Genomic DNA, 13,465 nt, shown 5'->3' on the forward strand with positions numbered 1-13,465 from the left:
CCCATTTTATTACATGTCAAGTGCTAAATCCTATCTCACAACAATGAACTACCTCCTCTGATAAAATTATGAAATATATACTACATATAAGATGTAGCTTCATTGGGAAGTCTTATTCTTATATATATGCAAGTAAGTAACCAAGCTGATGAATAGTGGGTGGGTAGTAGGTAAGGCAATCAACCACTAAACTTGGTCTCCAAAAGAAACACTTATTAGCACATTTTCAAATTGTATGGGTCATTGACTTATTCGAATGTCTTAGCATAAACACCTTGAGCTTCTTATTGCCTGAATAAAGACATGTAAAGCAGTAGTGCTCCATTTATTTTCCTGCCGACAAGATCAAACATTTCTCTAGTTCCCTCTTTATTTTTCCTCTGCTCATAATTTGCTGCGTATTGATGGTGCTGCCTCAGAACAATCCTCACATGCTCATCAGAATCACTAGAAGACCCTCAATTCCAAAAGAAAAGAAAAGAAAAAAGAAGTGCAGTGGTTGAATCAGCTCAACTTGCTTCCTTTGTACAGCCATCTCATCAGGTCAGGTATTATGTTCAGCGATGTCGAACCGAATGCCTTTGCTTTTGTGGTTTTGGATTTGAGGGGCTTGTTTAGGATAGAGAATGACAAATTTACATTAACATAAGCTCCAGGATACCTGCACAAAAAAGAATAATTACATAGCTGTAGAAGCATTTTCTGCAAATTGTCATTGCCAAGGAGATAAAAGTGGGTTTGAAGCCTCACTCCATCAAATTATCACAAATCATAGTCTAATGAGCTACAATGAGTTTCTTTCCTTGAATAACATCCTTACTAAAGATCGAAAAAGAAAAAAAACTCAGGTATAATTTATGGGTGAACCAAAACATAAGAGAAAAGAAAATGTGACAGCTCCTTCTGCATGCCTTGTTCCTTTCACACATAGAAAAGCCTATTTCGGTTGTTGAATGGAGAATTGGTCAATCCTCTCTTTAAAGTTTCTGTAGGTCAGTAAATCACTAAACACAGAAATCTCACCCACCATACTAGTGCAAGACGTGCCCAAGAAGAGCATTCCAATAAATGCAAATAAGATCAAATCATCAAACTCTTCTCTGCAGTCTAACTACTATAATAGAATGGACCGTAATCAGTAGCTTGTTTTACATTTTTAAATAGAATAAAATCAAATTAACTAGCATATATTGACGTTGTGAACTTTCAAAAGCAAGCATCATAACAATTATTGCATTCGATTTTTTTTCCTTTATTTATTATTATATATATAAATTTGGTTGTTGTTGAAAAATCTTTTTCAGCTCTCTTGATCTCATATAGTTCATCTTAAAAATAAAGTCTTTTCCTCAGAAAAGATGACACGAACCATGATTTTTTATATGTAGTTTTGTTTTATTAGCTACTGTTAAAATATACTAGAGTGCTGCATCCATAAGTACCTAAAGATTTGCAGCAATGACTGTACGTGATTCCTGTTGCTTTAGACTGTCAGCAACATGAGCAATAACACCAGCACCAGCCTTGTGAAGCCACTCACGCTTTACCTGAATTATTGACATTTATTTTAGTGGAAAAATCACAAGTGCAAGTTTCAATGCCATCATCAATTGCAAGCGGAAAAAATCATACATTAATATTATTGTGAGCTAAGAAGGGCCATATTGCTGAGTGAAAGCTGACATCAACTTTCAGCCAACTTATCCTTTGCAGACCTTGTATCATCTCCTCTGTTTTCATTGCCAAACTTGTCAGTCACCTAATGAGCTGAAAGAATAAAGAGAGAAACTAGATAGATTTCTGGACCGCGAAGCTCAACACATGCCTTCCATCATATGATGATACTCTGCCGTGTTTTGTGTGTTTGGCGCAGTTTGGGCAGCTTCCTTTGCCTTGGCTGCTTCTGATGGAAAATGAGGACCCTCAGATGATACTGCCCGACAATATTCTACATCTACAACATGCTTGTATCCATCCAAAGACCGTCGTGAAGGCTGCATGTGAAAAATACAAGAGTATCTCAATATGGTTATAAACATCACCAAATGATTGCGTACTAGAATATGTCATAAATCTAAGATAGCTTCTAATTACATTTCTGAGAAGCTTATCGTTGGAACTATTGTAGCGTATGTATCAGTCTATCAGATATGACATTGGATATAATAATTGTCACATGCTCTATAGAAAAACATGATGGACACTTCTTGGTTTACAGAGAATGTGGATACAGATCCTTCCAGAATATTACTTGGATACTATTTAGAGAAGAGTTTATGTTATTCAATACTAATGACTCCTACTAAGAGTCCAAGAACAAAGATAACTCACTCTGGAAAGAGATTATAATCTTCCTTTTCAGTCAAACTGGAAGGTTGTAGCTTATAATTGTGACAGAACATTACGAATTTATGTTATAGGCATGATCAATGTACTTGAAGGCAGCTAGGCTTTGTATACTAACAGCTCTTACAAATTATAGATTGAATTATCCTACTTTCTCTGGTCTCCCAATAAGCAATATCTCACATCACATTTCGACATATCTGACATGAATGTTTTTCTTTTGTTGATGAATAAATTGGAGTTTGATTGGATATTTATAATCACAGTTTACAATAAATTCCCAGCTAAATAAAGGGCAAGCACACAAAAGTGAACTTCACACACAGATGTAGGTAGGTAGGTTTGTAGTGAGTAGTGACTGTGCGTCTCTGTGGTGTGTCCTTATCAAGCATCCATCTCCATGCTTCGTGGCATCTTTTAAAAAGCTTCAATTTAAATTTGAAGTATGTCCTCTTGGATAACTCCAACATTTCAGGTCCTTCCACAATTGGCTAAAATCTTGGAGTTGTTGCCAGAGATTTATCATTGATTGGACCACCTTGTCTATGCTATTATTCATGCAATCAAATTTTCCAAGTGATTATGGTATTCTTTTCCAACATATTATGAAAAGTACCTTAACTAGCTCTGTTTCTCTCCTTATTGAAGATGTTCGCCATCCAACCATATCTGATATTAGCTCAAGAAAACAGAAGTGGAAATGACAAGGACATGATGATGACTATCTTTAAAAAGAAATTTAATTGGCTCATGCATAATAAAGTACTTGGAGGACAAGTTCTTAACAGGGATACGATCATACGAAACATTAGCATACAGAATTCGACTCTTAAAGGCACCAAGAGCAGATCTGCAAAACAAAAAAGAGTATAAGCTTTCAGCAAAAATATATTGAAGAATATTGATTAAAGACATTGTTTCTTTACACTTACTGACTTACATAAACTTTTTGTCTTCATAATCAGATGCCATTTGTAAGAGAAGAGGTGGTTTTCTTGGTTTACCATCCATCAGAAAAAGCTGACGTCCAGTTCTCCCAGCAAAGATCGGAGCTAAAGGTCGAGCAAGTTTTTCCAGAATTGGTACACCCAATAAAAAGGGAAGCTAAAAGAAATGAAAACAGAAAGCAGTTAAGCAATCTTCACTATTCTTCAAATCTTTGAATGAGCTAACTGTCCTTTGCTTTCGGGGATCAGCTCTTCTCAGTTGACATTTCTTCAAGCTTGCTTGAGCACAAACCATAACATTCTACTCTTGCTACTCTTGAGTCTTACCATATCAGATAATTCCTTAAGTCTTGTTCCTTTGTTGATTACTTTTTAACATAGTTTATGGTACTAGTGGAATAATATGTTGAGACATGAGCATCATTGGAGAACAAATTCTTTTCACTGATATATCAGACGCTATAAACATTTTTAGCTGTTTAAACCATACTTATTAGGAACGGACTGAACCGGGTGGTCCAACTGCTGAACCGGTGAACCAACCTCCATACCAGTTCTGTGAATTCGTTGGCACTCTAGACTTTACCATCATGCAACACAATAATATTAGAAAATTTGAATATAAGAGGAAGAAGAAATTTCCCGATCATGTGGCCAAGCAAGAGTTTCATGGTTGAAAAGAGTTAATAGCATATATAACAAGATAATTCCTAACGGATAATTGGCAATAAAGAGCATAATAAAAACAGTGATGGTACATATAAAGTAACAACAATCAAAGATTACCTGTCTTTTCCCTCTAACCCCAAGATGTGGGGTTGCTAAGGTAATGAAATTCATTGGCTCCAGTCCAGCAATTGTACCTAATAAAGAAATGTACATAACTGTGGTTTTTATATTCGAAACTCTTATTTCTGGGTTTGAGAGATTTTGAAGGTCAAGAAATATAATTGACTTAAATGGATGGAGGTATTATATTAATAAAAAATAGATAGGCCTAGAGAGATTCAAACGACCTTTACTCTGATACTATAATAAATCATCAATTACTCTAGAAGAATAAGCTTTTACAAAATAGTTGTTTTTATATGTTATATTCAACAATAGGATTGACAAGATTTCATGCCAACAAGATACAATGTACCTGAAGAATAAAGTATGGCAATAGCATATCTTGCGAAGAGACCGCCTAATGAATGTGCTAAGAAGGATATTCTTTTCAAGCTCTCTGTCTTTTGAACCACATTTAAGATCTGCTTCCACAAGGCATCATTATCACATCAGTGAAACAATATACAGTTAAATCAGCAGGCTACAATTTGACCACAATTGTGTCTAGAATTATAAGTTTCTTAAAAGGATAGATACTAAAGCACATACTTCATCCGCTAAACGCCTTCCAGCCCCCTCAATCCCACCAAATGTTTTGGTAAAAGTATTCGAGGAACTTGCTGAAAGGAAAGGAAAGGAAATATAAATTTGGCCAGAACGCAAATCATTTTCAACCTATATTACTACAGAATATGGCAGAAGACATGCTTATTTCATTCAGTGCACCTCTATGAGGTATCAGGTACTTAACATACTTAGAAGAAGAGCAACAACCACAGCAACTGCTCAAACTAACCTCTGGAGGAAATGTAGCAGTGGCATCATTATTCCCTTCCTAAAATCTGCTACTAAAGAAAACCTCTTTATGGGTATTCCACTCCGTGACAGTCAAAATCATCTAATCTAGGACTAGTAAAACAAAACATGAGGCTGATTTATTTTAGGAATACACCAAGATTTTTTTTCCATCTATTCCAGAAAGTGTCGCAAAGTGTTTAAAACAATAGAAGTATGTGATAGAGCGATACAAGGATCTTTGGAGAAGAATGCAAGTATAGATCAATACACTAAGTTTAAGTCCATCCTGCTGCTATAATAATAGAAACTTAAAAATAGAAGCAAGTATGCATAGAGTTTTACAGTTTCAATGTAATATCCACACAAAAAAAGCGCGCACATGCCTTCTCCCTCTCAGAGACGAGGTTTGAATGCAATTTCCCCAGCGAATTCATCGGGGAGAAGTCATACTCATCTTACTACTCTTCCCTTATAAAGCCCTCCACTCTCCTCTTCTCCGGGGATTGCTCTCTCCTTCTCGTTCTCTTCTTCTTCTTTTTTCTTCCTCGCTGAGGTTCCCATAATCAAATACGGTTGTTGGGCGTCACCTGAGCAAGTAAATAACACCAATTGAATTGCGGGTGAGTCCTCATCCACTGCCTACGAGTAATTTTAATTTATTTGAGTATTTAGTGGTATAGCCTCATTTTTATTTTTGTGGCTTCATTGGAGTGATTCACTTGCCAGTGAGCTCATGTCAATGCCACAATTGCCCATTGTAACTTCTAAAAGTCCCTCGTGGAGGCTACACTATGTGGACACCCGTCAAGCCTTTCCAGTCATGATGGTGATTGCTGGCGTCGATGTTGAATGCGTCTGACTTTTCGGATGAGTTCTCATCGTGAGGGGTCTGTTGGTGTTCTTGATTGGAACCTCATGGCTAGGATCACCGAAGGACCATGGCCTCGGCCATGGAGTTGAGATCGATCGTCGCTGGCCACCTTGGTCGTCGTTTCACCATCTCATATCGATCACCGAAGTCGTGAGAAGGATTTTGGTGTTGATGGTTTGGACTGCTACTAGTAACTGATATGAGATAGTCTTTTAGCCAATCATATTTTTTGCTTTGGGGTTGTAGTAGTTATTTGTTTGTTTGCTGAAGAATAAGGATCATTATCAGCCAACAATTTAGGTCTTGGGCTTTGGCGTTCGAACGCCCTAGTTAGGCGTTCAAACACCAATACCCAAGAGCAAAATTGAGTTTTTGGCATTCAAATGCCCACAGGGCCGTTCGGACACTTGATGGAGAGGCCTCGCTTGGAGTAGTGTTTTTTAATCTTTTGTTAGGTCATTTGCTTAAGAGTATCTAATTATTGTGAGTTGAACCGAACCACTTTGGTTACGCCAACCGAGTCGCAGGTAACCACCTACAAATAGTTGTGGTGCGCACTTGAGCAATAACTTTGGAAATTAATCAAATATTATCCTTGTCTCTTCTTTTTTCTCCCACAATCTCCCTCAATCCAGCCGAGCTCCTTCCCCTTCCGTCTGGTCGCCCTTCTCATCCTTGAGAATCGACCCACTATCTCCCTCCTCTTCTTTGCCTTGCGTAACACCCCAACCTACCACACGCCTCCATTAATCCACCATCACCTACCTTAGTCGAGCTCTACCACATCCATCACTCGGCCCCTCTCACCGATCCATTCCAATAGATTTGATTCTCCATCCTGGATCTATCAAACCCCAAAATATTATTCTGATCCATCTGTTAAATCTCAAGGACCCTCTTAACCTTGAAGGTCCGCGATAGACCTAGATTCCATTCTAGTGGCTGGATCGTAAATCGAAGACTATATTTGGACTCACACCGCTCATTAGAGTAGGAAGAGACATACAGATTACTGATCAAAGGCAGTGTGTATCAGTAACCCCTTTTCTCTTTGCCATCTATGTTTGCTCTCCTCTTTGAGGATAGGTTAGGGGGTGAGTAGGCTCACCCCCAACCCAAGTTGTATTTGAGTTGGGATGAGCGAGTCGGTTAGGCCAACCAGGCCCAACCTACTAAATTTTGTTGGCTGCAACCCAGCTCAAGCTTAGGACTAATTCTAGGTCGAGGTCAAGGGAGCCAAACTCGAATGTTAAGTAGTGTAAGTTGCGAGTCCTGCAGCCAACCCAAGTCTTTGGGAAGATTTAAAATTGTCTTATACTAGAGATTTGTTTATTGATAAATTAAAGTATAAAATACTTATTGTTTAAGGTGGTGATTTTTTTCTCGTATCTGGATTAGGGATTTGAGTTATTCTATAAGTAGATCCATTCACGTATTTCATGCTATTATATCATTATATTATCTTCGTGCTATGTATACTTTGTACCATACACTACTTCGTAAAATATTATAGTTCATGAATTGTTGTTCTTCGTGCCTTAGTATTCATGTAAATGGCAAATTCTTTTATCATGAATAACTAGCGGAACAATAGTTATGAGTAGGTAGGATTTGAAAATAGTCTCAGGCTAAAGATTCTTCGTGCATCTTCTTATAATGATTCAAGTCCACCTTGAAGTCCAGGGAAGAGACATATTCATAATTAGTCTATGATACACGTAGGTAACTCTAGCAAAGTTAGGAAACAATCTCAGACTAAAGCAAAAATCTATCTAAAGTGGCACTAATCTCTTTTAATGATTAGTGAAAAAAATTGAGTGTTTTATCACATAGTAGCACCTCCTGGTAATCCTAAAATGGCCACCTACGAGGAATAATTCTGGTGGCACAGTTCTAAAATGAGACATTTGACATTATTAAGATTGAGAATTTCTGCATAATAAAATTGAGCATGTTATCAGCTTATTAATTACATTATTGTTACTTATGCTTATTATTCACATTGTGGGCATGCTAGTTATTGTTATTAATTGCTGAATTTTGATTATATATCATTTCGTGTAAATTTTGGTTTTACCAGTTTTTGAGTAAATTCACCCACTGAGCTTAATTTGTTAGCTCATTAAGCTTAAATATTTGAACATAGTGCACCGAGACTCATTTACCTCAACTTAGAGTTTAGGCCTTTTTATCTTCGGTTGTAGTAGTGATTTTAGTTTTAAACTTTGGAAATTATTTGTTGCCTTAGTTTCATTTGAAAAGCATTGGTTGTATAACTTAGGTATCTTTATTTCTTTAGGAGCTTTTTATTTGGAGTTATCAAATAAATTTTGAGTTCTTTATATTATGGAATTTAATAGTTACTTTCAAGCCTGTTGGAGTACATAGCCGATCATGATTCTAAAAATTAGGTCATGAGACTTAAACAAAGATAAAGATTACCAATATACTGCGACAATCATAACCACATCTAAAAATATCTTTTTGGCAGTGAACAAGATTCAAATTTCCTTTATGATTGGGAGTCGACACGCGGCGCCAATATCCCATCAGCATAGCAAGTGCTAATCGGCATAAATGAGTGTCATCCCATGCCACTCCATGTCGATGGACATGGGTAAGTACTGGCGGCACACAATGGATGATGCTCAAAACCCATTAAGGGCAAGTCATCGGTAGTAACTTTTCAAAATAGAAAAAGAATTTAGAAAAGAAGAAATAGAAAAGAAATAAATGAGATTTAGAAGGGATTTAAGATTTCTTCAAATCCCATCAAAAAGCAAAGTTTTCTTTCTTCTCTTGAATATTTTCCATTTGGGTTGTGCGAATGATAAATCTAGCTTAACTTGTCTAGATATATCATTTGTAGAGTCCTATATAGATCTAAAAAAAAACCTGCTCTTTAAAATGTAGGAATCAAAGGGCAACTATAATTGCCCAAAAAAAATCCCAAATTTCACAAAATTCCACATTATTATGCCAAATGCAATCAAATTGGATCAAAATTGGTGTAGAAAGTAGAAACATATTAGATTAACTCCATATAAATTGATTTAAGCCCAATTTTAACTAAAATTTTAACACAATTAGAAATTATTTGATATGAGTATACGAGACGTTACAATAAGTATTACTATCAATGGAAGAGTTTTGAGGATTATCAATAGTATTTGACACAATATCCTCATATTATTCTTGTGCCGGCAAATGAAGTATTTGATCATCCCCGTCATGCTATGTTCAACCAAATTTTGATTTTTAATTACTAAATTATTATCAATTAATAAACATATTCAATCATGTTATACATTAAATTATGTTACTACTTAACTATTGTTATGTCTTTAACAAAATTTGTCATTTACAAATTATCTAGGGATAAAAACTCTATTATAAACTTTAATATGTATATATATATATATATATTCAAACCAAAAATTATGTATAAAGACCCTACAAAGCATATTATAGGTGTGTCAAGATGCCACTGATACACTAGCGCATGCTAAGCCGACATGTCCCGTGCCAATAGGGTATCAACATAGCATGCGCCACTGATATAGCAATCCTTGCAATGGACATTAAGTAATTGCAATTGATACTTTGCATTAGAAAGGTGTGCTTTAGCCCACAATGAACAGATTTAAATTAGACCTTAGATACTATATCAACATAAAACCTTTTCCAATAAATATAAAGGCAAAGGAACTTTACAGCATAGGCAATGAGAAATTTTGATTTACATACCATAAATTAACAATTGTATAAGCAAATATTGTCATGCTTCATTTAGCAAATCTCAATAACTTGAATGAGCAAAAAAAGGAATTTATATATAATGTTGAGCAGAAGATGAGGATTATTTTATGGAAAAAGAAACATATAAAGTATAAAAACTTTCATATGAAATACTAAATTGAAGCATTATTATCCCAATTACGAAATACATGTCATACCATAGATGATGAAATTTCTACCCAGCCGTCTTTTCAACTCGGCCTCTGCATATGTCCAGTCACTAGGACTGCATAAATCATATAATAGGAAAATGAGATGTTGTCTTGACCATGGGCTTGTTTTTAGTAACTAAAATTGTGAAGCTTAGCTTACTAAATTCCAAGAGAACAGACACCAAACAACAACTTAATTTACAGCAAATAAGATCCCAAAGTCGTGCATAATCACTACCAAAATGACTGAGTTGCACTAGAAAACTAGTACGGTAGATTGTGAAAAAATCCTGGAGCTACTTCACTTGAAATGTGCTCTAGCAGACAAGCGCATGTGATAAGCATGTTTTTGGATATGTCAAGATGAAGAAGTGAAGGGAGACAAAAAAAAATATCAGGATAGACGGCTGAACACCTAGCGGGTAGGAAAGAGGCATGAATGACAATAAACACACGAATATATATATCAGGTGGGAGAGAAAAACAGATTAGCTTGGAAAGAACGGACCCATTCTGAAGTATATTAGGTGTTAGAATTTATTTCATGCATCTACCTTTATCTACTTTCATTGGGGATTAAAGGCTATCAATGTACATATTTGTTGCTGAACATATACATGTTGCACTCCATTGTCTGTCCATATATCCAATTTCGCATGGCCAGAAAACTGTTTGCAAATATCATTTACCTAGCCAAGATGCCATGGACAAGGACGAGAAGATGATCAGGTGCCTCTTTGATCCTGGAAATGTCCTTGGATGATGCAAGACTTCCTTGACTTATATTCATTGGATGAGAAATAAAATTTAAATTAACACTAGTTGTGTTCAATCCTGCACGGACACAACATTTCCAAGTTCAAAATCTAGTATGTTGGTGATAGCACAATAAAGATAATGCCATTAGTATATGTTGCGGAGCTAAAAAGAGAACCATACAGATTATGAACTTCATCAAACACTTAATGCAAACAATATTATGCAACTAATTTACAAATCATTTTAACTGATATTCGCCTTCTGCATCACCCTCCCCACTCCCTCCATGACCAAATAAAGGAAACAGAAAGAGTTTACAGCTCTAGTGAATTACACTACAAGGAAAAAGTTAGCTGAAAATGATAATCTAATCTTCTGCTGATAAAATTTTATAGAAGACCACAAAAGGGTAGATAAAGCTTCAACTATTACCATTATTGCTATAACACCATGGAAGGACATATATATCAACAAATAATAGAGAAGAAACACAAAACTAACAAGAAGAAGAGAGTAGAAAAGAAATACTGCCACTCTGTCAGATGAATAAGTAGCAACAAGAGAAAACAAAAATGATTAGAAAAGAAACCAACTAGTAGCCCTAGAATCATATTTTTCGCAGATGAAACCTGCCCTTCCACTCACTTGAACTTCATGAGTTCTTTGTCTTTTCAAGTGGACTTCAGATGATATAAGTGGTTGATAAGCATATTGTCTGTAGTTGCAATTTGCAAATCAGGAGGAAGGAGAAAAAGATGAAAAGTTAAGAGAAGTAAAGAAAGAAGAAAAAGCACATCAACAAAAGCTGATGAAGTTCAGTTCTCCTAATTTTAGTTGAAATACTATTTAATATAGAGGATATTTGAGGGAATAACTTTTTTTCTCTTTCTCTTCAAATTAACACCGAGTAAACCTTTTCCATTTCTTTTTGTTATGCAAGGAGCTCTCTCTCTCTCTCTCTCTCTCTCTCTCTCTCTCTCTCTTCTTGTTTTATCTATATTTAGGAGTTGTGCTATATCCTTTAAAATTTATAATTGGTCAACTTCCAACAGCACTTATAGATGGCTATTCTTCTCTGGCACAGCTCATTTATGTGCGTAGTATGGACCTTCTGATCCAAAAGTTTGATCCTATGCCCTTTGAAACTTACATAAGTGTCAAGACATGGAATAAAAAAAACAGAAAATTCAGTGCTGACTATCTTTGTATTATTTTTGAAGCATGAAAGACAAAAACTTAGAAATATTCCTTAACAGCAACCTTAACAGGATAAATCACATTTAGCCTGTTTATTATACTTTTTACTTCCATTTTCCCATGTTCTCTTTTCTTTTCTTTCTCTCTAGCAAACACATTCAATTATGCGTAAAGCATGTTACCTTAGGTTGAGCGATAAAAAATCTTGAAGTACAATGCTAGGTACTGCAACACTTGTACAAGTTCTCATAGATATGCAGTGGCTTGACCCTAGCACACACAGTGAGTGATTTTCAAGAACATTGATTCAGATAGCTACTTCTGTTGGTCTTTGATACTACAGAGACCCACTTCATTTGTTTTCTTCAATGATCTTGGGTCTGGGAAAGGGTTATTATGCCAATCCCAAAGATGAGCCCATCAAGTATAGCTCATAACATTAATTTGGTCTCTGGTGCTACAGAAAAGGCACTCCGTTGTTTCTGACTACGATCTTTGGGTCAGGGAAGATGGTATTCTGTTAGTTTCAAACCACGTAGCAACGCAACTAGGTGAGCAAATTAAGGAAAAGTATCATCCTGGGTCTAGAATGTTGTGATAGGAAAAAAGAAAAAGGTCCTCGTCATCAACTACTCTGGTATCGACATCACCGTCCTAATCCTTCGAACAAGTTTTTCCCTCTTCTCAAAGGGAGACAGCCTCTAAATGCAACCAAAGTTCACCATTATGGCAAACTGAGTCCATAATTTGCCAATAAAAATCAAAACTTTGCGATTCGCAAACATGAATTAATAGAACCAGATCACCGGATATTCCTACCATCCCCAAATCCCTAGCCAAGAAGGGGGAAGATAAGAACCTGAGGAGTTGCTCGGAGAAGAGAGAGGAGCCCAGGAGAGGCTGGAAGAGGAGGAAGGAGGCGACCCACCATGCACCAGCTTGACTCGTGGCGATAGAAAGCGGTAATCGCACCGGGGGCAGTGGCGATGAATTAGGGATGGCGCGCACGCCATCCTATGTTCTCTTTATATATATATAAATAGATGAGCAGAGGAGGAGGAGGAGGTCCAGAAGAGCAGAGTAGAGAAACGAGGTGATGACATCATCGCCCCACGTAGCGGTCAAATGACGGCGCCGCTCGCGGCCATTACCTCGCCGTTGCGATGACCGCCACGCGCCGAGGTGTGAGCGGGGAATTGTGGTAGCGTCCGAAGTTGCTTGTTGTGAGTTGGTATATGATGCCGTTGGCTTGCGTACAAGTGCAGAGGAAAGCCAAATCGATATCTTCTCCTCTAAACTACCCTCTCTCTCTCTGTCTGTCTCTCTCCCTATCATTACGAAGCTTGGGATTATTACATCTACTCCCTTTCCTTAATGCAATTATCAACTGAAAAAAAGGTTAAATATATTTTATCCTCTTAAAATTACTTTACTTCACATATTTTAAAAAATATTAAATCAGTTCTTATACTTATAACTAAATTAAGACTGTTAATTTTTTTTATATATCTTTTCTAACAAATAGGATAAAAGTATTTTGATTATTTTAATATTATTTAGTTAAGTTTAATAAAAATTAATTAATTATTTTACTTTAGTTAAGATTGACTTGAAATTTTTTAAAATACAGAGAGGTAAAATAATTTTAATTTAACTTAAAAAAAAAAAAAAAAAAAAAACTTTGAGACGCCTCTTGTTCAGTTGCGACTTAAAACATCTCACAGCTACTAGCCAACTTTCAGACGCTTCTTCATTATATTAGCATT

The 13,465-nt window shown here is 36.2% G+C and overlaps 1 protein-coding gene across 1 annotated transcript; it reads right to left on the minus strand.

Annotated features, from left to right (window-relative positions):
* Nucleotides 1–192: 192 nt before the first annotated feature.
* LOC140801182 (uncharacterized) lies at nucleotides 193–13,042 on the minus strand. Its single transcript, XM_073156186.1, has 13 exons — nucleotides 12,559–13,042; nucleotides 10,433–10,577; nucleotides 9,750–9,817; nucleotides 4,674–4,744; nucleotides 4,438–4,546; nucleotides 4,080–4,156; nucleotides 3,287–3,450; nucleotides 3,141–3,196; nucleotides 2,963–3,015; nucleotides 1,826–1,994; nucleotides 1,633–1,730; nucleotides 1,443–1,547; nucleotides 193–661 (listed from the first exon to the last, which is right to left on the minus strand). The coding sequence occupies exons 1-12, from the start codon at nucleotides 12,710–12,712 to the stop codon at nucleotides 1,443–1,445; spliced, it is 1,269 nt and encodes a 422-aa protein (XP_073012287.1). The 5' UTR covers nucleotides 12,713–13,042; the 3' UTR covers nucleotides 193–661.
* Nucleotides 13,043–13,465: the final 423 nt, after the last annotated feature.

The sequence above is a fragment of the Typha latifolia genome, chromosome 1, assembly GCF_019914945.1.
Source record: "Typha latifolia isolate L0001 chromosome 1, TyphaL0001v2, whole genome shotgun sequence".
NCBI lineage: Eukaryota > Viridiplantae > Streptophyta > Magnoliopsida > Poales > Typhaceae > Typha > Typha latifolia.